Raw genomic sequence first — 19,814 nt, forward strand, 5'->3', positions numbered from 1 at the left:
CTGCTCAGCAAGAAGCCTGCTTCCCTCTCTCTCTCTCTCTCTGCCTGCCTCTCCGTCTACTTGTGATCTCTCTCTGTCAAATAAATAAATAAAATCTTAAAAAAAAAAAAAAAAAAAAAGAACATGGACATTTCCTGTTTGTAAAGGTTTAGAAGCCCCTGCCTTTGTAGCCAACAGAATCTCATATCTAGATATTTGCATACTTGTCCAGTTTTTTAAAAAGATTTATTTATTTATTTATTTATGAGAGAGTGAGAGAGGAAGAGGACCACGAGTGGGGGGAAGAGCAGAGAGGGAAGGAAAGCTGGAGGAAATAATCTCAAGCAAACTCTGCGCTGAGCACAGAGCCTGAGGCAGGGCTTAATCCCAGGACACTGAGATCGTAACCTGAGCCAAGTTGGATGCTTAACCAACTGAGCCATCCGGGTGCCTCAACTTTTTTTTTTTTTTTTTAAGGTTAGTAATTTGTTCTGGTTTTCCTCTGAAACCAATATTTGGGCTTATTTTTTCTGGAAAAATCAATCATTTCAAACTTATCAAGTTCACACTGTGAATTCATGCTTTAAGCTTATCCCTCCATTCTAAACAAAGCTGTAAACACTTTTTTTTTCATTAAAAAGGTATAGCTGTGCTCAAAAATAAGATATATATCTCTATGAACCAGAAATGGAATAAAAGCCACAGCATGAGAAAGGCAGCTGAAGACAGAGCCTGTTGGGCTCCGGGTCTTAGGGAGGGAAGGATGCGACAAGAGGGGCATATCAGGGTACTAAACTGCCTGGGTGCTCCTCCTACTTCTCCTCTACCAGTCTCCCAGATAGCTGCCCCTGACGCTTTCCTGCTCCAGGATCTACTTCTTTTTTTTCTTCTTTTTAAAGATTTTATTTATTATTTGACAGAGAGAGGTACAGTGAGATAGGGAACACAAGCAGGGGGAGTGGGAAAGGGAGAAGCAGGCTTCCCTCGGAGCAGGGAGCCCAATGCGGGACTTGATCCCAGGACTCTGGGACCATGACCTGAGCTGATGGCAGAGGCTTTAACCCACTGAGCCACCCAGGTGCCCTTTAATCCATGATTTAGATCATGTCTAGAGATTTCGGTTAAGAAAGGGAGACATATGACAAGTTTATTATAATGGTGTAAAACATGTAAAAAACCTCCATGTCCTCAGTCTTCCACCTTGAACCAGAAGTCCCAAAGGAAAATTAAGTTAGAATCAAGATCTCAGTTTTAAAATTTAACATGAATATCTACCATGAAGCAGTCCCCGAATTATGCACATAGGTATTTTTTAATATAAAAGATGTAAATAGTACTGAAGTCCTTGGAAGAAAACAGTTCCAGTTATCTATCCCCACCACTTTCACTCCTCTCTCCAGAAAGAACCTGCGGTCAACAGTTTGTTGTAGATAATATATTGCTCCAGTCCTTTTATGGCACACATACAAATATTTTATCTCATTTGTGCATTGTTTCATTTGTTCTCACAGCCACAAGAGGCTAGTATTATTAACCCATTTTATGGATGACAAAATCCAGGCCCAAGAAAGTTGGGCAATGTGCCAAGTGGCCCACAGGTAATTAGGTTGAATCCATGTTCTTATTTTGAAAAGAGCCAGTGCCTCTTTCTCAGGAGGTGGAGGCACCAATCTTGAAAAAAAAATAAACGAACTAGGGGTGCCTGGGTGGCTCAGTCTGTATGAGTCTACCTTTGGTTCAGGTCATGATCCCAGGGTCCTGGGATGGAGCCTGGCTCATCCCTGCTCAGCAGGAGGCCTGCATCTCCCTTTCCCATTCCCCCTGCTTGTGTTCCCTCTCTCTCTCTGTGCCTCTCTGTGTCAGATAAATAAATAAAATCTTTAAAAAAAAAAAAAAAGAATGAGCCTTACTCAGTGGTGACAAACCCAAACTGGTCTGAAGGAGTCTAAGGGACCCTGGGGTCTCCCACTCTGCTACATTCTCCTTGAGCCATTGTCCTTTTGGAGACCGGAGGGAGCAACAAGCCCTTCCTTTCCTAATGGAATTTCAGGTGACCAGGGGTGCCTGGGTGGCTCAGTGGGTTAAGCCTCTGCCTTCGGCTCAGGTCATGATCCCAGGGTCCTGGGATCGAGCCCCGCATCGGCCTCTCTGCTCAGCAGCGATCCTGCTTCCTCCTCTCTCCCTGCCTGTCTCTCTGCCTACTTGTGATCTCTGTCTGTCGAATAAGTAAATAAAATCTTTAAAAAAAAAAAAAAAGAATTTCAGGTGACCCTCATCTGGATTTCAAATCTTCCATTTTGCTAGGACGTTTTAAGGCCTGTGTAAAGACATCGTTGAAGAGCTTCCAAGAAAGGTTTTCAGGTGCTAGGGACTCTCACAGTTCCCCCAAGTGTCCCTGGGGCATATCCCAGAGAGCCTGACAGCACCTCCAGCTGGAATGAGCTGGGGGAGATGCCAAGAGGAATTAGGTTGGCCTGGCGCCTGGGACAGGTGCGCCTGTTTTCTTGCTCATTCCTCCTCTGCTCCAGGGATTTCCCCAGTGGATCTGACACCGAGGCCAGGAAACGGAAACTCTTTGATCTATTTGTTTGTTTTAAAGTCTGAATAAAAGATTGGAGCTAGGGGCACCTGGGTGGCTCAGTGGGTTAAAGCCTCTGCCTTCAGCTCAGGTCATGATCCCAGAGTCCTGGGATGGAGTCCCGCATCGGGCTCTCTGCTCAGCAGGGAGCCTGCTTCCTCCTCTCTCTCTGCTTGCCTCTCTACCTACTTGTGACCTCTCTCTCTCTCTCTCTCTGTCAAATAAATAACAAATATCTTTAAAAATTATTTAAAAAAAAAGGGGGGGGCGCCTGGGTGGCTCAGTGGGTTAAGCCGCTGCCTTCGGCTCAGGTCATGATCTCAGAGTCCTGGGATCGAGCCCCACATCCGGCTCTCTGCTCAGCGGGGAGCCGGCTTCCTCCTCTCTCTCTGCCTGCCTCTCTGACTGCTTGTGATCTCTGTCAAATAAATAAATAAAAAATCTTTAAAAAAAAAAAAAAAAGTCGGAGCTAGCCCTTCCCGCTACAGCCAGGGCCTGCTGGAATGCCCGCAGTTTGCGGCTCGTTGTTTGCGGCGCGGCGAGACCCCCACGAATGCCACACCCCCTGGCGGGTTCCTTCCCACCGCGGCAGGCAGAGTCTGGGCCTTCCTTCACCCCGCAAGGTGCCAAGGGTGTAGGCAGATCCCGGAGGGTTTTGGCATCTGCACGCATCTGCCTTCCGCGTGCGAGGGAAAATAAACGAGGCCCCAGGCCCAGAATACATTTGCATCTCAATAACTGCGTAAACCTCAGAAACCGAGGCTGCCTCCCCCGCCGGGGTCCTGGAGCAGCGGGCCATCACGGGACTTCTGTGATGTTGGATTAATCATGCGTGCAGGTGAAGGCAACTCTGGTTGTCTGCGAGGTTTAGCCTCGGTGCTGCATTTCACATTTAAATACCGCAGCGCAGGGTCAGGAGAGCCGGAGCTTCCAGCCCCGCCCCCCGGGAGTTGTCAGGGGGAGCCCCCGTTACGGTCAGAAACCCCACCCACGGGGCCCTCACCGAGACCCGCTCCACACAGACTAATGGAGGAACTAGAAGGGCTCAAGGAAGAACTGAATTTACCGTCTCTGCAGGCGTCTGGAACCTTCTCGTTTAAATGAGAGGACCATTTGTCTTCAAACCAACTGTTCCCAGCCCATGTTTCAAACCCTAAACCTAGCAGGCTTTCATCAAGGGTCTGTGGATTAGGAATGGATGATTATGAATCATCTTCCCTTTCCTAGCGGGATCATCAAATTTCATGCAACATTTACCAAGGGCTAATATGTGAGACATGAAGAGGGTGTTACACACCCTAATCGGTACATCATAGCCGGAGGTCCTTCAGAAAAGGGTTGGTACATTGGGCTCTTTGTCTCCCGGGGAAATGCCCATAAGTGTGGCCTCATCATTTGTGTGTGTGTGTGTGTGTGTGTGTGTGTATATTGGTATATATTAATTTCTAAGAAATTTTTTTTCTTAGTTCAACATTCTGGTATAGTGTTTACTCTGGATAATCCAAGATATACAAAAAAAATTTTTTAAGATTTCATTTATGTATTTGAGAGAGAGAGAGAAAACACACAGGAGCAGGGAGAAGCAGACTCTTGGCTGAGCTGGGAGCCCCAACGTAGGACTCCATCCTAGGACCCTGGGGTCATGACCTGAACCAAAGGCAGATGCTTTAACGACTGAGCCACCCAGGCCCCCCTCAAGGTTTACAATTCTCACATAAAATTACCCACATATCTTACTTTTTTTTTTTTTTTTAACACACTTAGCTACTTCAGACCTATTTCCCTTTTGCCCAAGAAGGGCCGTCTACTTGGTGTCCTGGAGAAAATTCTCTTTGTCAAGAAAGTGTATCCTATTCTAAACTGAATTTTTCAGCTTCCATTGTTTTGGAGGTCTTTGAAGGACCTTTACCGATCTGGAAGCCCCTGGCTCTCTCAAGCCTGACAGCCTTGACTTACAGCGAAGGGATTACATTTTTCTAGACGGATCTTCCTCTTCTAGCTCTAGCAGCTGCACTTCTGAAGAGGGAATCCGGCTGCTTTGACTCTTTACAAAATGCTAATGAGTTAACTCCACAATGAAGATGAGACACCCACAGAAAAAAAGGGTGTGGTTTGGCCTCGGTAACCTCAGCACATCTCACAGTATCTCTTTACAAGGTTTGCTGTAATCTTGGGGGTGGGGGAGAGGTGTATTCTGTGTGTGTGTGTGTGTGTGTGTGTGCACGCATGTGCAAAGCTCAAGCAGCATAATGGTGATAGCTAACGGTGCTGAGTTTGTAGACGGAGCCGGCACCGGGCCCGCTGTCTTCACATCTGTTCTCCTATGTCAGCCGTCTCAGATAAGGCAGTTACCATGACTATCCTCATTTTACAACGAAAGAACCTGAGGCCCGGTAAGATTGAATTAAGGACACCAGGGCTCAAACCCAGGTCTGTTCTGTCTCTGGAACCCACATCCTGACCATTGAATGGCGCATCCGGAGTAGCAGCGGCCCAGAAACTGGCCCCATGAAGCTCTTGATGACATGAGCGGCTCTGGGGGATGCTGCAGCCTGCAGGGGGCCCGAGCTTTCAGCAGCAGTGCCCAGGGGAAATAGCAGGTGTCCCCGCCCTCCCCTGCACCTGGGATGGGGGGATGGGCTAACCCAGCCTAGAGAAGAGTCACTCCTGCTTGGGTCTGCTTTTCTCAAGTAATTATCAGTTTTTGCTTTGGCCGGCAGGCCTACAAACTCCCGAGCCAGGAAACAGGAGCCTTTTGACAAGATTGGCAAACCTAAGTTCTGGCATTCTCCTCTTGGCTATCAGTTCTGTTTTATCAGCAGCCATGCTCAACAGATAGGGTGTCCTGGGAAGCATGCCTCAGTCCCCTGGAGTGTACAGGGGAATTCACCTGGGCACTGCTTCCTTTCATCGGCTGTGGGGGCCAGGATCGCTGCCTTAGAGGGAGTCTTAGGAAAAGTCTTAGGAAAGCCTGTGGCTACTCGGGAGGTTGGTTGAAAGTAGAAGGGCCATTTCTTCCCATTCCCTCTCCCAGAGCATCCCAATCAGTGTTCTAGAAATGTGTTGAAAGTGTGAGGAAATGCTGATGTTTCAGACTCTTGGTCTGCTTGTCCCAGCAAGCGGTGTAGACATGGGTATTTCCTGCCTGTGGCATGATGTGGAAAAAGGTTGATAAGCACATCTCTCTCCTGTTCTCCTGAGATTGCTAGAACAAACCCAGCTTACTTTGCCCCTATCACAGGTTGGGGTTTGGGTGGTGAATTCAAACCCCACTTTTTTCCTACCATTCTCCTGCATCTCCCTCCACTCCCCCTCAGTTTCCATTGCTAAAGGGCTGATGTCACTAATAGCTAATGCAGCCAATCCCCAGACTTCCTTCTAATCCCAAAGCTGTGGCCCAGCCCCAAGGAAGGAAGAGTCCCCAGGCCCTGTCAGAAGCAGTTCTGATTCTACTGAGGACGCTACGGATGAGACTTTGTCGCCAGTATTCCTGGGCAGTATTCCTGGGCAGTGCTGACAAGCGGGTGTTGTTCCTCCCTCCCCCAGGAATCAGAGCCATGTCACTTGTACTGGGACCAAAGGTGGATGATGAACTAGAGTCCCCCCACCCTTGCGGCGGGGGGGAGCTCATCTTTGTATTTCGGGCTAAGGTGGCCCTGAGCCAAGTGAGGTTATAGTTCACCTAGGTAAAGCTTGCCTTGCTGGACACAAGAGAGAATGAAAGCTGGACTGGCCATAGATGAGTGGCTGAGAAATTCTGAGCACAGTCTGGAGAGCTGCTTTGATTGTAACTATGCAAAGACCCTGGCTGTAGCCATACCCAAAAAAGCTGGAAAATGCTAATGCCCATTTTACTCTTTTATTGTCAAAGAATGTGTTTGTGACTTTATTACTTTTAGAACAGGAGAAAAAAAAACGGTAAAAACTCACTAGTTTAAAAAAAAAAAAAAAACAGCTAGGGCCATCTGGGTAGCACAGACAGTGAAAGCTTCCCACTCTTGGTTTCGGCTCGGGTCTGACCTTAGGGTTGTGAGATCAAGCCCCGCATGGGGCTCCGTACTCAGTGCCGAGACTGCTTGAGTTTCTCTCTCCCTCTTCCTCTGCCCCTCCCAAACCACTTGTTCTCATTCTCTCAAGTAAATAAATAAATCTTAAAAAAAAAAAAACCAGCCTATATGCTTCACACCTGCTACACAGCCTTCCGTTGACATGTGGGATGCCTACAAGTGAGCAAAGGATAGGTGCTAATTGCAGTGTGGCTTCTGAGCCAGCCGCATGGGTGTTCCAGGCAGGACCTGGCCACGGTTCACGTTCCCCCATTCTTCCCTGCCTCTTGCAGACCTAGAAAGAACTTGTTTGCCCAAGTGTCTGTGACCATGACCACATCTGAGCAAAGCTTCCGCACCTTCACCAGCTCCCCGAGAACTAGGGTCTTCACGGGAGGTAGAGCATCGATGGTGGACTCAGGCACCTGTGCTTGCAGGATCGGGCAGGCCAGCTGGGAAGTCAGCTTCTGTTGGTGTCTCCAGCCCTGTTCTCCTTGGCCAGACAGACCTCTTCCTTTTGAAATCGTTGAAGTACTGCTGTGGACAGACGCGCCCGCGCGTGTACTGATGTTGGCAGTAGTGGTCTTTGTAGGAAGTCAAGGTTCCTCGTAGGCCTGGAAGGAAATGTGGCCTGCTTGCGTGCGCAGCTCCATGTGTGGCCTCTGAGAGAGAACAGCAGGAAACTGGGGGCTGCAGGGGCCTGGGCTTCTCTCTGACTGCTTCCTCATCTGTGGTTAGTCGTGGTGGGAGGCAGATGGGATTTCTTTTATAAAAGCAGTCCTTTTACCTCCAGAAACAAAACAAAACAAAACCCCAGCTCAGCTTCCCTAAGGGCCTCCTGAAAACTGAACCCCCAGTGTGGAGGCTCTGGCCAACCAGGGACAGCAAAGGCTCTGATCTCAGCAGCTTCTAGCATGGGTCTGCTCCAACAGTCCGTAGCGTACATTTGCCCCAAGAGCCAGGGATCTGAGGGCCAGAGGAGGTCCCTGCTGTTAAGGGGAGGCACCATGTCGTTCCTCACCCATATGGAGTGGTGGCTACTGTCTTCTATTGAGGCTGCCTGGCATAGAGCCTGGGTGTGGTGGCCACCCCTGGGGACTGCTCTCTGGTGAAACAGAAAACCAAGTCATGATCTTACCTGGGGCTGCACTGGTCTCCCTCCGGTTGTCCCAGGCCCTTGGGGAGAAGTGGAGAACAACCACGCACTGCTCTGGGTCCAGGAAAGGGGCCCTTCCAGCACCCTTGTCCCATTTGCTGGTGACCTGTGGCTACCCTCATGTGATGAGCATGCAGCTTCCTGGAGGAAAGAAACTTGCATAATCAGATAGAAATAGGAACCTGGAAAAAAACCTCAGTGGGGCATGTAAGGGATTGGGCAATGACTTATCTAGAAGGCTTTGGGCCATAAGAGGGGGTTGGGTGTCAGGGCGAGGAACCAGGTTTCATCTGAGTCATGGCTAAGAATCTAAGGAGATTTCTAGAGTGTGAGACTTCTGAGGGCTCAGGAGGCAGAGGGACAAACCCGCCAGCCCAGAAATTCCTCAGAGCCTTTACCCTTTGAGGTTCTGTGGAAAGGGTCCTTCCTTAGGAACGTGCATCTCTCATACCTCACCATGTGATGCCGTCTGCCCCCAGGGCCTCTAGCTTTGCTCAAAACACAAAAGATTTTGTGTACACACGTTCCGAGTGTACTTAGGGCCAGGGCAATGGAGACGTGAACATTCGGATGGGCTGGATGTAGAGCGAACACCTCAGTTTTCTCACCTTTCATAATACAGACAGCAAATCATCATATTGGACGCCTTAAACTCACCCAGTGTTACTTGTCAGTCACACCTTAATAGCCTGGAAAGAAAAAAGGGTGAAAGTAGCGTGCCTAATACAGTGCCTGGAACGTGAATATTGGGGAACCCAGAGACACACTGACTGAGGGTCTTCAGTAATGGGTGCCTCTGCCCACAGACTCACAGGGACAGGACGTGAGTCCCAAACTTTTGTTGTTGGTGTTGAAGGCAAGAGGTGTTCCTTCTTTATAACAACAGGCCTGAGAAAAGCTGCAAATTCTGTCGTGTCCCTGAATTCATGCTGAGGCCACACAGTATCTTAGCAGCTGCCTGTATTCTCCCCCAGATCCCCAGAGAACCTTCTCTTCCAGGCATCCATTCTGGTTCCCCTCTTCACCCGCATTTCTGCATAATTGCTTATGCTTGCCCCCCCACCCCATGCCCTGTTACCCCACCCCACTATTTTTCCCATTGAAATACGAGCTGTCCTTCCAGGCCCTGGTTCAAATGACACTTCCTCCAAGAAGGATTTAGTCATCAGAAGTGGTGACCCCTTCTTCCCCTCCACAACGTACTGTCCACACTGCTCTCTGGACCTGCCAGACACTGCCTTGCCTCTTGGGGACTTCTAGACATGTCTTAAAGCCACTATCACAGGTATCCTGGGTAGAGGAACCCAGTCTTACATAGAGCTCAGGGAATATTCGATGGGCTAATGAATAACTTTTCTAGCCCTTGAAACCCACGGGACTTCCTGAAATACTGGGGAACTGAGGGGTGGGAAAGGAGAAAGTTTTTCCCCTCCCTTATAAACCATTTCCTGGTCATCTGTCTCTCAAGGAATCATAGGCATGATGCCTTTCATCCCTGCATGTCAAGGTAAGGAAACCAAGGTCCAGAGAGTGAAAAGAGGTTCCTCAAGGTCACACAGCAAGTTAGTGGCAGAGCCAGGGCCTAGACTCGTGGTGTGCTCAGTTTAGTGTGTTGGGGAGTCAGGGGAGTATTGAGGGGCAAAGACATAAATTCTGGGGCAGTCAGGGATACTTTGATAATTGAGTGATTTAAGACATGCAGAGTCCTTAGATCAGCCGAGCCCCGGAATAAGTGTAAGTGTTTATTGCTATCCCCTTTATTATTATTCCCCTGCCCATCATTGGCAACTACTACCTCCTCCCACCAGGTCCCATCATTTCAGGGGAGAGAAGAACCCTGGGACGACTAACTATGCCAGAACATCCTTCCTAGGCTTCTTCCAAGGAAGAAGCTAGCAGGTAGCTCTAGAGGACTAACCATCTGGTGTACTGACCCTAGGAGCGTAGGGTGACTTTCCTGGACCAACATAGACCCAAGGCCTGCCTTACTTTTTTGCAGGTGCCCAGCAGACTGGGTGAGTCAGGCACACTGCCTGGGCTGTCTGGCCTGACCAGGGGTCACCATGGTTCAGGGCAAGCAGCAGCCACAGGGTCTACCAAGCCCTGTCTGTCTGTCTCTCTGTGACGCAGCCTGCAGACCCTCTCAAGCTAGGTCCTGGGAAGAGACAGGGTGCCCACAATCAGTCTCCATGTACTTCTCCCCTCCCTGAGCTGAAAGCAGGATTTCCCATCTCTCTGGTTGGAGGCACACCAGAGTCTGGAACCCAGTGAGTGACAGCTTCAGCGGACAGCCCCAGGGACTGGGGAGTTTGGCTTCGCTGCAGGCCAGTAGCGTCTTATTTCTCAGACTCTCAACTTCTGTCCCCTGCCACAGCACAGGAGGAGAGACCGGACAGGTGCGCACCCAGGGACTGCTTTTTCCCAGAGGAGCACTACAATTTGCTTCCACTACAATTACAAATGTAATTGCAAATTTGGGACCAGCCCAGGAGAAGGACTCTGAGAATTGAGACCACAGTTCCCTTAGTGGGCTGAACCATTTCCTGGTTTTTATTCCATTTCCATATTGGAGTCTGATTGGGTAAAAAGGAGTACAGCACTAAATGCTGACTGCTTGGCAAGGGAGCCCTGTGCTTTGGGGAGTTTTTAGTTGGGATTTCATGTGAACAGTTAGGAATTAATTAGAGCAGCAATCCTCTTGCCCCAAATATGATTCTAGGATCCTGTTGTTTGCCCTGAGTCTGTCCAGAGAGCATGACCCCTCCATCTCATCCGACATCCCAATCAGCCCAGACAGTTGTTTTCCAGCTGGACGACCTGGGCTGGCTGAAACGTCTATACTCCCTCATTCCAGGGCCTTTGTGACCAGGAACAGGTTTAGCCATTCATTCATTCATCCACTGAAACCACTGTTTTAAGGTGCTGGGGTTACAGTGGGGAACAAGAGAGTATGGTTTGAATCCTCTTGGGGGGCTCAGTCTAGCAGGAGAGACAGGCATTGAAGAGTTTACACAAGCACTGAGTAGGGGCACCTGGGTGGCTCAGTTGTTAAGTGTCTGCCTTCGGCTCAGGTCATAATCCTAGGGTCCTGGGGTCGAGCCCCACATCGGGCTAGTCCTGAGATCAAGGCCCACATCGGGCTCCCTGCTCAGCGGGAAGCTTGCTTCTCTCTCTCCCACTCCCCCTCCTTCCTTGTGTTCCCTCTCTCACTGTGTCTCTCTCTGTCAAATAAGTAAGTAAAATCTTAAACAAACAAACAAACAAACAAACTGGTGGTCTGGTGGTTAGGGAAGACTTCTTAGCAGAGGTGATATTCAAGTTAAGGATGGAGGGAAGATGAAGAGATGTCCAGGCATTTTAGCTGAAAATAACATTCTGGGCAAAAGTTCTGAAAGCGCAAGAGAGAGAAAGGAGACTGTGCCGGATGAGGCTGAAAGGAAGTAAGGAGCCAGGCCACAGGGCCTCGTCTGCCACCAAAAGGATGTGGGTCTTTATTCTGAGAACAGTGGGTAGTGCTCTAGTTGCTGTGGGATGCTGGGAAAATCTTTCCTCCAGCTGGACCATCTTGTGATGATGTCAGCCTTGTGGGCCTGGGACTGCTCAAACCAACAGACTCCCGTCAGATGTGACCATTGTGTGGCTTTCTTTGGCCACCACAGCCAAAATTTCATTCTTTTCTACTCACCCTTCATTAGAAGACCTGTCACATGTGTTGGTTTCCTGCATCAGCTGCTGACACCAGACTGGGTTCCTGAGACTGCGCTGTCTGGCCCAGGACAGAGTGCGGTGAGCTTGGGGAAGGGGGAAATTAGGTGTCACAAGGTTTCATGACTAGAACCTGAAAATGATGTCTTATGTAAAAGACGGGTGCCCTGGGTCAGTTCCAGGAAAGAAAGCCAGCGCTAGGTTGACTCATCCATGGGGGAAGGATAGCGGGGTGGTCCCTTTGGGGAAGGAGGTGACTGGTCTTCTGTGATCTTCTCAGACACTGTCTGCTATTCCCAAGGGTCTGCTATAGGCCCTCCAACTGGCTGCTGCCTCCCCCTTCCAAGGGCCGTGACTGCCCAGTGCAAGCTGCGTACAGGTGTGTACCTAGCGTCTGGGTAGGGGCATCCCTTGTGCAGGTGGCCTGGGGCAGACCGCTTCCTTTCTCTACCTCTAAGATTATAAAGATGAAATTTAGGGAGGACATCAAAGGCAGAATGCCGGGGAAAAGAACAGGGGGAGTGAGCATGCCAAAGAACCCTCCTTATTTCTGCCCAACCAAGTCACCGCTGTTGACACTTAGGGACGGTTCTGCATTTTGCAAGACACTTTAACATCTCCGGCTTTAAAATGCTCCTACAAAAATAATACATAAATAAGATGCTCCTATACATTTGCAAACACTTCCTGGGAGCTGGTACCAATTACCCCTTTCCCTGATGGAGAACCACAGTTCCCATGTTTATGGACACAGGGTATGCACAGCTGTGCTTTAGGTCTGAAGCTGGTGGCCTGGGACACTGGAAAAATCCCCCCATTTGAGAATCTTTTAGAGACCCTTTTGTTTAGGGGGATGGTCATTTCTTCCCAGGCTACTCATGGGGGCTCCTGATGTCTCCTGACCCCACAGGGAGTCCCTCCTGCCTTCCCTAGCCTGGTCACTCACAATGGTCGCCTGCAGCTCCATGCAGAATCTGGTGGGCAAAGCTGAGATTTTAGCTCAGGCATTTCCCAGCCTTCTCTGTTGGATTGTGGCCAAGGTTGGCAGGACCGCTTCTGGTGGGTGAGTTGCTGCTCTGTTGGGCCACCAGATGGCACTCGGGAGACACCTCCCCCTCGGTCCAGCCGCCACCCCCCCTCCCCAACCCAGCGCAGTCCTCCGCAGGACTGCTGGTGGCTGGAGTGACTGCGGAGGGAACTTGCCTTAAAGAGGCCTGCTCCTTAAAGAGACACGGCCGCACACCGCAAACTTGTCTGGTTCACCCCAAAACAAGACCACTGATGACAAGCACCACCGCCTAGGCTCTGAGGCTCCTTTGTCATTGCCTTCTTGAATGCTGAGCTGCCAGCTCTTGGAGCCAGTCTCCTTGACAGCCTATCCTGAGCCCCTGCGACCATTCCTGGGCCTGACAGGGACTGGGCCAGCTCCGGCTGGTGGCGTCACAGCTCCTGGCAGAGGAGCACAGGGCTGGGGTGCATCTGCAGAAGTCTGGCTGCAAGAACAAGACTCACAGCCAGCTGCAGGGGAGCGGCGGCCACAGGAGGGCAGGGGGCTGGCCTGGGAGCTCTGACCCCAGGGCGGGCACACCACTGCTGCACTCTTGGACCTGGGAAGCTTGGAACCGCTGAACTTTGTCTCTGGGTTTGGGGGTCTTAGAGAATCCTTCCGTCTCTTCTCCTGGCCTCTTTCCAAACGCTGATGGGGATGCCGTGGTGAGTAAATTAGGAAGGGGGCTCCACCCCCTACTGTTGAGCCCTCTGATCCGCTCTCCAGGAAGCCTCTCACATTGACCTCTGGGGGGTACAATCTGAGCCAAGTTGGATGAGGGCCACTTTAGGGGCTTGGCATGAGACCCTCCTGAAATTGCAGCTTACCCAATATAATCTGAGGCAGCTACTCAGCCCAGGAAGCTAGGCTCACTGTGGCCGCTGGCCCTGGGGGAGCTAGGCTTCACTAGAGCCTCTGGGAACTGTGTGGGGCCACGCCGAGAGCTTCCCAGCTACAGAGACTGGGATGGCACTCTGCCTCTCCCCGGCCACCATGCTGAGGGAGGCGACAAGGGCGTGAATGCAGTTCTCTGGTTTACATCTTGCCAAGGCTGCAGATTATTTATGACTCAAGCTGATACAAACTTTGATGGAGAAATAAATAATTGGGGAAGGCTTTGAGTTCATCTGTGCTGTCTATAGATCTCACTGTCTCTGGAAAGAGTGGCTGAGAAGAGACAGGTAGGGAGAGGACAAAGGATAGAACTGTCTGGCCAAGCCTGGGTCCCTGAGAGGTGATGACCCAGCAGACGCCTAAGGATTTCCTGCTTTCGAGGCCCAAGGTGGCAGTGAAGTGAGCCTTGGAACAGTGCCACTTTACTGGACCAAGGTAAAGGAAATGAAGCCAGGAGCCAGAAACAGCCCCTCAGGGTCTGCTAGGAAGCAGAGTTTATGGTCTGTGAAGGCAGGTAGGAAGCCTGGAAGTTGTCTGCCTGATCTATGAGGGCACCCACCCAGAGATTTGAAAACTGAGCTGGGGAAGACTAGAGACTGGCCCAAGGCATAGAAGCTGTGGGGTTAGTGGATACTGGAGTTCAGGAGATGGTCACTGGAGTGATTGCATCCAGATTGTGTCCAGGGTCATTGGCCCTGTTGTGGTAGATGTGGCATGGAGAACCAGTTCTCCTTTTGCTTAATCATTGGTGGGCTTGTGGGCAGGGGTGGGGGGGTGGTTGGGTGTGTGGGTAGGGTTTCTGGAATTACACTGCCTTGCATTCCTACTATGGCTTCAATGTCTTTCTCCGAGTTTAGCTTCATTCTGTTCATTAATTTGTTCACTCATCACAGCCCAATACAGAGACTGTACACATCTCAGTTCATTTCTAAGTGTCACCAGCTGCTAGCTGGCCGATACGTAGCCTGTCTACTTCTAGGGAACGGGAGAGAAGAGCAGTACCTATCTTGTTAGCTTATTATAAGGATTAAGGGAGATAATCTACGTGAACCCCATAGAGCAGTGTCCCACACCCAACAAGCACTGGGCAAACGTCAGCAGTCATTCATTTTACATATTCAACCTATAATGTTAGAAGCCCGTCTGTCGGGCTTAGGGCAGAGAGTCTGGTCTGGGGCACAATGTGGTTATGGCTGCTTTAGAGTCTGCCTGAGCCTCAGTCATTTACTGGGTGGAGTGCTTTGGATACCCCAGTAGGGAGGAAAAATGCAGTTCCAGCTTTTAAAGAGCAGATCTGGCAGGAACGGTACAAAGTCTTGTTTTTTTGGCTATCATAGTCCGGTTTTTGTTTTTGTTTTTTAATTGGAATGCAGAGGCCCTCCACCCTCTCCTGTACCTCCAGCCTATGCACACTGGTGCCCCCTGCCAGCCTCAGCATGGGGAAAGGTGCATGGACATCCTTTTCACCAGCAGTGACCTCCGGGTGATCAAGGACGCAGAGACTTCCGGCCTTCCTCTTGTGCACAGTGGAGCTGGGTTGCTAAGTGAGGAGGGAAGAAAAGCGGTAGCACCGAGTTTTGGTTTAAAGCACAGTTACCCTTTTTCCATCTGGCTAAGTGGCTGGTAGAATTGAGAGTCGGTTGCTGGGAAGGCAGTGAGCAGCACACCTGTGAATTAAGGGCAAGGCCGCTGACCTTCAGAATGGGATACATCTCCTTACCATTCAACCTCTCATCCACCGCCCAGTGCTACAGGCAAGGCAGCCGACCCTTCAATCCCCACTATGTGCATGGGTGGTAGGGCAGGAGCAGGTGGTCAGCAAGGCCAGTAGGGAGCTGAGAGCAGCCTCGTGCACAGGCTTAGGGAGGGCTGGCGACGGTGGAGAATTTCACCCAAAAACCTGGATAGAGAATGGTTCGTGTGGGCTTGGAGGATGAAGTGTGTTGGGTGCTGATTCAGTGCCTTGGGGTTCGAAGGCAGATCTACACTTCGCGTAATCAGGGCAGTCTGTCCACAGGAGAGCCCCTCCCTTGCTCGACAGATTGGGGTTGCTGGCAGAGCACTTAACCTTTGGCAAAATGCAGAGGAGAATGATTCCTTAACTCCTTCCTTCCTCGAATGTCGAGTGTGGTATTGGGTCTCCCCAAACTCCTCCCCAACCTCGGTGCCAGGAATCGGGAGGCTTCTTTTCCAGTCTCGAATCACCCTGGTGCTCAAAGGCCCATACACTTGTCTCCCAGCCAAGATTAGAGTCCGGCTGTGTGGTGTTAACCGATCTACTGAAAGCCACCAGAAATGGCTTCAAGGGCATCTTGAAGTAACTGCCCTTTCCTGGGACGTGTGTGCGAGAGACAAGTGTGTGGGGATTGAGGAGGGCTGGGAGGGCTACTCAGTGCCTCCGTTTTCTCATCTAGAAAATTCAGGGAGCTGAGATGGCAGTGAGGTTCGCAGTGAGATGATCCTGTAAGCAAAGCACTGGGGTCCAAGTCAGGTGCTCAGCAGACGATCTCCGTTAATTACTACAAGCGTTCCTCCTTACTGCCTCCAAGACTATTCTCTCCCTGTACCCTATATTGTGTTCTGGAGTGGGAGGTCCAGGATGGGATTGGACAGAATGTAGGGGGGGTAAAAAAAGCAAACTGTGGCAATGCTAAGGAGAGCAACTGTAACATTTTAGCTTGAAAATGCTGAAAATAGCATGTTCAAGCCTTTGTAGATAAAAATGTAAAATGTATGCAAATGTATGTGTCTCACGCAGAAACATACATCTCCGGCCTCCTGACAGTGAGTGCCCGGATGTGGCCATCAGGATAATCCCTGCAGCATACAGAAAGAGCCCAGGCTGCCTTGGTGGTGCTGGTTGTTATTGGGGAGGGGGGCATGCTGCTGCCTCCCGGGGCTGCGCTCCTGTTGCCACCTTTCTTCTGGGTTCCGTGCCTTCTGAGAGTCCCACGTGGGAAGAGAGACTCTGGGCCCCTCTCTGCTCCTCCGCCCTCACCATCCTCCCTCTGGTTCCTCTGAGAGCCCATTTGCTTCCTCTCCCATCCCGGCTCTATTTCTGGAGCATCTCATTGGAGATGCATACCACCCCCCCTCTGCCAAGCTCCAGGTGCCTGCTTGGTCCTCCCAGTCTTGTGTGCAAGTCAGGGATGGTGGGAGGGTGACAGCTGAGCAGGGAGGGGCCTCAAGAGACAGAGTCAGAGTCTGAGCCAGGCGAGTTGAGTTGGGGGCGAGCTGAGTGAATGTGGGGAGGAGCCAGTGTTACCTCACAGTGGAAAAACACCCACTGTAGCCACCTGTGAAGGCTTTCCATGCCCTCCCCCCTGCACCTACCGGGGGCTCACCTCACCTGCTGTGAGTTGGAGGCCTCTACCCCAGCTGGGGCTGGTTGCAGGCTTCCTTTCAGCATTGTGGGTGAGGGTCTGCTCCTCCCCTCAAGAAGAACTGATCTGTGGTTGTTTGGAAGGATGCGGAGCCCTGCCGCCATTTGGGTGGGTCCAAGGAGAGCTGAGTCCCATGGAGCCTTCTGCTTCCCTTCTCTTGGGTTCAGGAGAGGAGCTTCAGTGCCCCCTGCTCTTGCCCACCCTCCCTTCCTTCCCCTCCCTCCCCAGCCCTTCAGAGTCCTTTGGCCAGAGGAGGCCTACAGGACCAAATCTGCAGAAAAGTTGCTTTGGGTCCCGGGAGATGGGCATAAAGTCCCCTCAACAGACTCTTCACTGCTCTTGGGAGATCTTACCAGGAATTTCATTTCTAAAGGTTCTATTCACAGAGCCACCTTGCCTCCAGACTTCTCTCAACTTGTATGTGATTATGCATGCAAGGTATGCCTCCTGGGCTGCAACTGTAGGTCCCCGAGGAAGTCTCCTGGGGAACCCAGTGAAGACCCTGGAGTCTCTCCTGTCTCCAGTGTGTCCTCCACTGACCCTCGTCGACCCCCCAGCCCCCTGCCTTTCTCCAGCCGCTGCCCTCTGGTGTGTTGGGCAGAACGGCCGGCGTTTAGGTCAAGGGTGTTTAAACAGATGAGGTAATTAAGGTTTGGAAGGAGTGTCCCGGCGGCCAAGGCTTTCCTTAACCCGGTCCGCGCCGCCCCCCCCAGGCTTGCCTAGGGGAGGGGCCTGAGGGCCGCACCAGCCCCAGAAACTGCGCTTAGAGATCCTGGGGTGGCAGGTGATGTCACCCCTGCGGGGCCCATAGGTCTCCCCGCGGCACTTTAGTCTGCGGGCTGCCAGAATTCGGCTGAGCCCAGCGAGGGGAGGAAGAGGCGCCTGGGCCTGCGCCGCAGCCCGGAGACCCCCCCCCCCCGCCCCCGCGGGACCACTCCTCCGTCATCCACTGGAGCCCCTCTCGCCTGGCAGTCCGAGGGGACTGGGGCTGCTCCCCACACCCCCGACCGGGTCTGGAGGCGTGCTGCGGCGGGGGAGGGGGCGCGGGAGCCTAGCGCCGATTGGTCGCGGCCCCCGCCCCCCGTCCCTGGCCGCCGCGCAGCCCGGGGGAAGTTGCTAGTCTGCGGGCGGGCTGCGGGGCCGCCGCTCGGGGATCCGCAGCGGGGCTTGCCGGGCCCGCAGTGGCCGGAAGGGCTCCCGGGGGCGCTCGCCCGCGCTCGCCCGCCCTCCCCTCCTCTTCCCGCAGCTCCTCCTCGCTCCTCTCTGCTACCTGTTTCCCTGCCTCCCCCCGCCTCCACCCCGCGCCCGGCAACTTCGGCCTCCCGGGCTGGCCGCCCCTCCCGGCTCCCCGCCGACCGGCCCGCCCGCCGCCCGCGCCCTCCCTCCTTTGTTGTGCGATGAGGGTCGGGTTTCCGATCTGACCGAGCCGCCGTCGCCGCCGCCGCCGCCGCCGCCGCGCCGAGCCGCGGGCATGGAGCCGCTCAGCCACCGGGGCCTGCCGCGTCTCTCCTGGATCGACACCCTCTATAGCAGTATGTGTGCTCTCGGGCCGGGTAGGCCAGGCGGGAACGGGTCTCCGCGCCCCGACGGTCCTGGGGCGCGACCTGCTGGGCTTGTCTGGGGAGCCCCGCGCGGGGCTGGGGGCTGCGGGCACCGCCGGCCAGGTGCCAGGGGGCAGGGAGGTAGGGCGGATGGGGGGAGACGTGGCGGTGCCCCCAGCGATCGGCCGCAGATAGGGTCCCCGGAGCGGACTTCGAGCGGGTTGGGGGCCAGTGGCCCGACAGAATCCGGAGAGCTGTGTCACCCCTTTCCCACCTGTTGTGTAACTGAGCACTCCCCAGCACTCAGGAAGGAGAGCTCTTGTAGGGTGCTCCCTCCGCTTCCTTCTGTCCACGCTGAAGCAGAAAGGCCGTTTTAGCAAAGTCCTTGGCGCTTGAGTTTGTCACCGCGGGGGCATCCTGGGGCCATTGAGTGTTTGGGGGTGGAGGTGGGGTCGGTTGGAAGGGACTCTAGGTGCAGATTTCCATGGGGGCCATTTGGATCGAAGGAGCTGGAAACCTCCGGCTCAGCAGTCTTTCCTGCCCTCCTCATCACTTCCCCCATCCTCACCAACCCCCAAAAAAGAAAAAAAGAAAAACACCAAAAACCTCGGCTTCTCCACCCCCTCGCTCCCAAATCTGCCTCAGTCATGTGATTGCTCTTGCGCTGCCGCCTGGGATGTGTAACTGATCACTCGTACATTCTGGGGCTTGTGAAGAACGGTGAGCACCCTCACTTTACACCCTGCCTTGCAGAGGTGACCGAACCTCCGCCCTTCTCTCCACCTCTCACTTGAAGCACCTTCCCCAAAGCTTTCAGTGAGGTAGGAAGAGGGTCCTACTGGCCCCTGCAGAAGCTAGTAAGTGGCTTTTGCCTTCTCTGAGCACTTCCGGGGGACCCTCCCACTCTCTCGCTGTGTCTGCTAGCGCAGAGTCCTGAGGCAGGGGGCAGGGGTTCCGGGAGGCAGGGAGGGGAGGGGGCTAAGTTCAGTTTCTGGACACTTGCCATGGGACAAGGACATTTTTAAGGGTTACCCTGGCTCAAATTTCTTGGTGACAGTTATATGGAAGGAGAGAGGAATGGACAAGGATAGTGCCTTGAACCCCAGGACCTTGCCCTGGAGGCTCCTCAGTACTCATCATCCAGCCTCTGACCTCTGTATCCCCTTGGGTCCCTATACCTTTCCCTGTACCTTCTCCTCCCTCTTCTCCTTCCTCCTCCCCTTCCATCCCCCCCCCCCCAGCTCTCCTTGTGATGGTTCATTCCACTTTGGTTTTTCAACATCAAAGGGGCAAAGCTGGATCCCCTGGGTGTCATTCTTACACTGAGCCCAGCCACTCCATCTGCTCCTTCCCTGGCAGAGGCCAGCACTGTTGGGTGAAGGTCAGGGCCCATGACTGTGCGGCGTGTGTGTGCACACGTGTGTCTGTGTGAATGGGGGCATACATCTGTTCAGAGCCCTGCTGTAGATCCACTCCTGACCCCC

The 19,814-nt window shown here is 52.6% G+C and overlaps 1 protein-coding gene across 4 annotated transcripts in view; it reads left to right on the forward strand.

Moving 5' to 3' along the window:
* The window catches only part of ABR (ABR activator of RhoGEF and GTPase), a 179,336-nt gene that overhangs the window by 27,941 nt on the left and 131,581 nt on the right, over positions 1 to 19,814 (forward strand). Inside the window, exon 1 of one of the 4 annotated variants that reach the window (XM_047707798.1) lies at positions 18,196 to 18,321. The exons of the other annotated variants lie outside the window; for them this stretch is intronic. Coding sequence (XP_047563754.1) covers positions 18,261 to 18,321 — 61 coding nt within the window. The 5' untranslated portion in view covers positions 18,196 to 18,260. Of the gene's footprint in view, positions 1 to 18,195; positions 18,322 to 19,814 lie in introns of those variants that run through there. 4 annotated transcript variants of the gene reach the window in all.

The sequence above is a fragment of the Lutra lutra genome, chromosome 16 (assembly GCF_902655055.1).
Source record: "Lutra lutra chromosome 16, mLutLut1.2, whole genome shotgun sequence".
Classification (NCBI taxonomy): domain Eukaryota; kingdom Metazoa; phylum Chordata; class Mammalia; order Carnivora; family Mustelidae; genus Lutra; species Lutra lutra.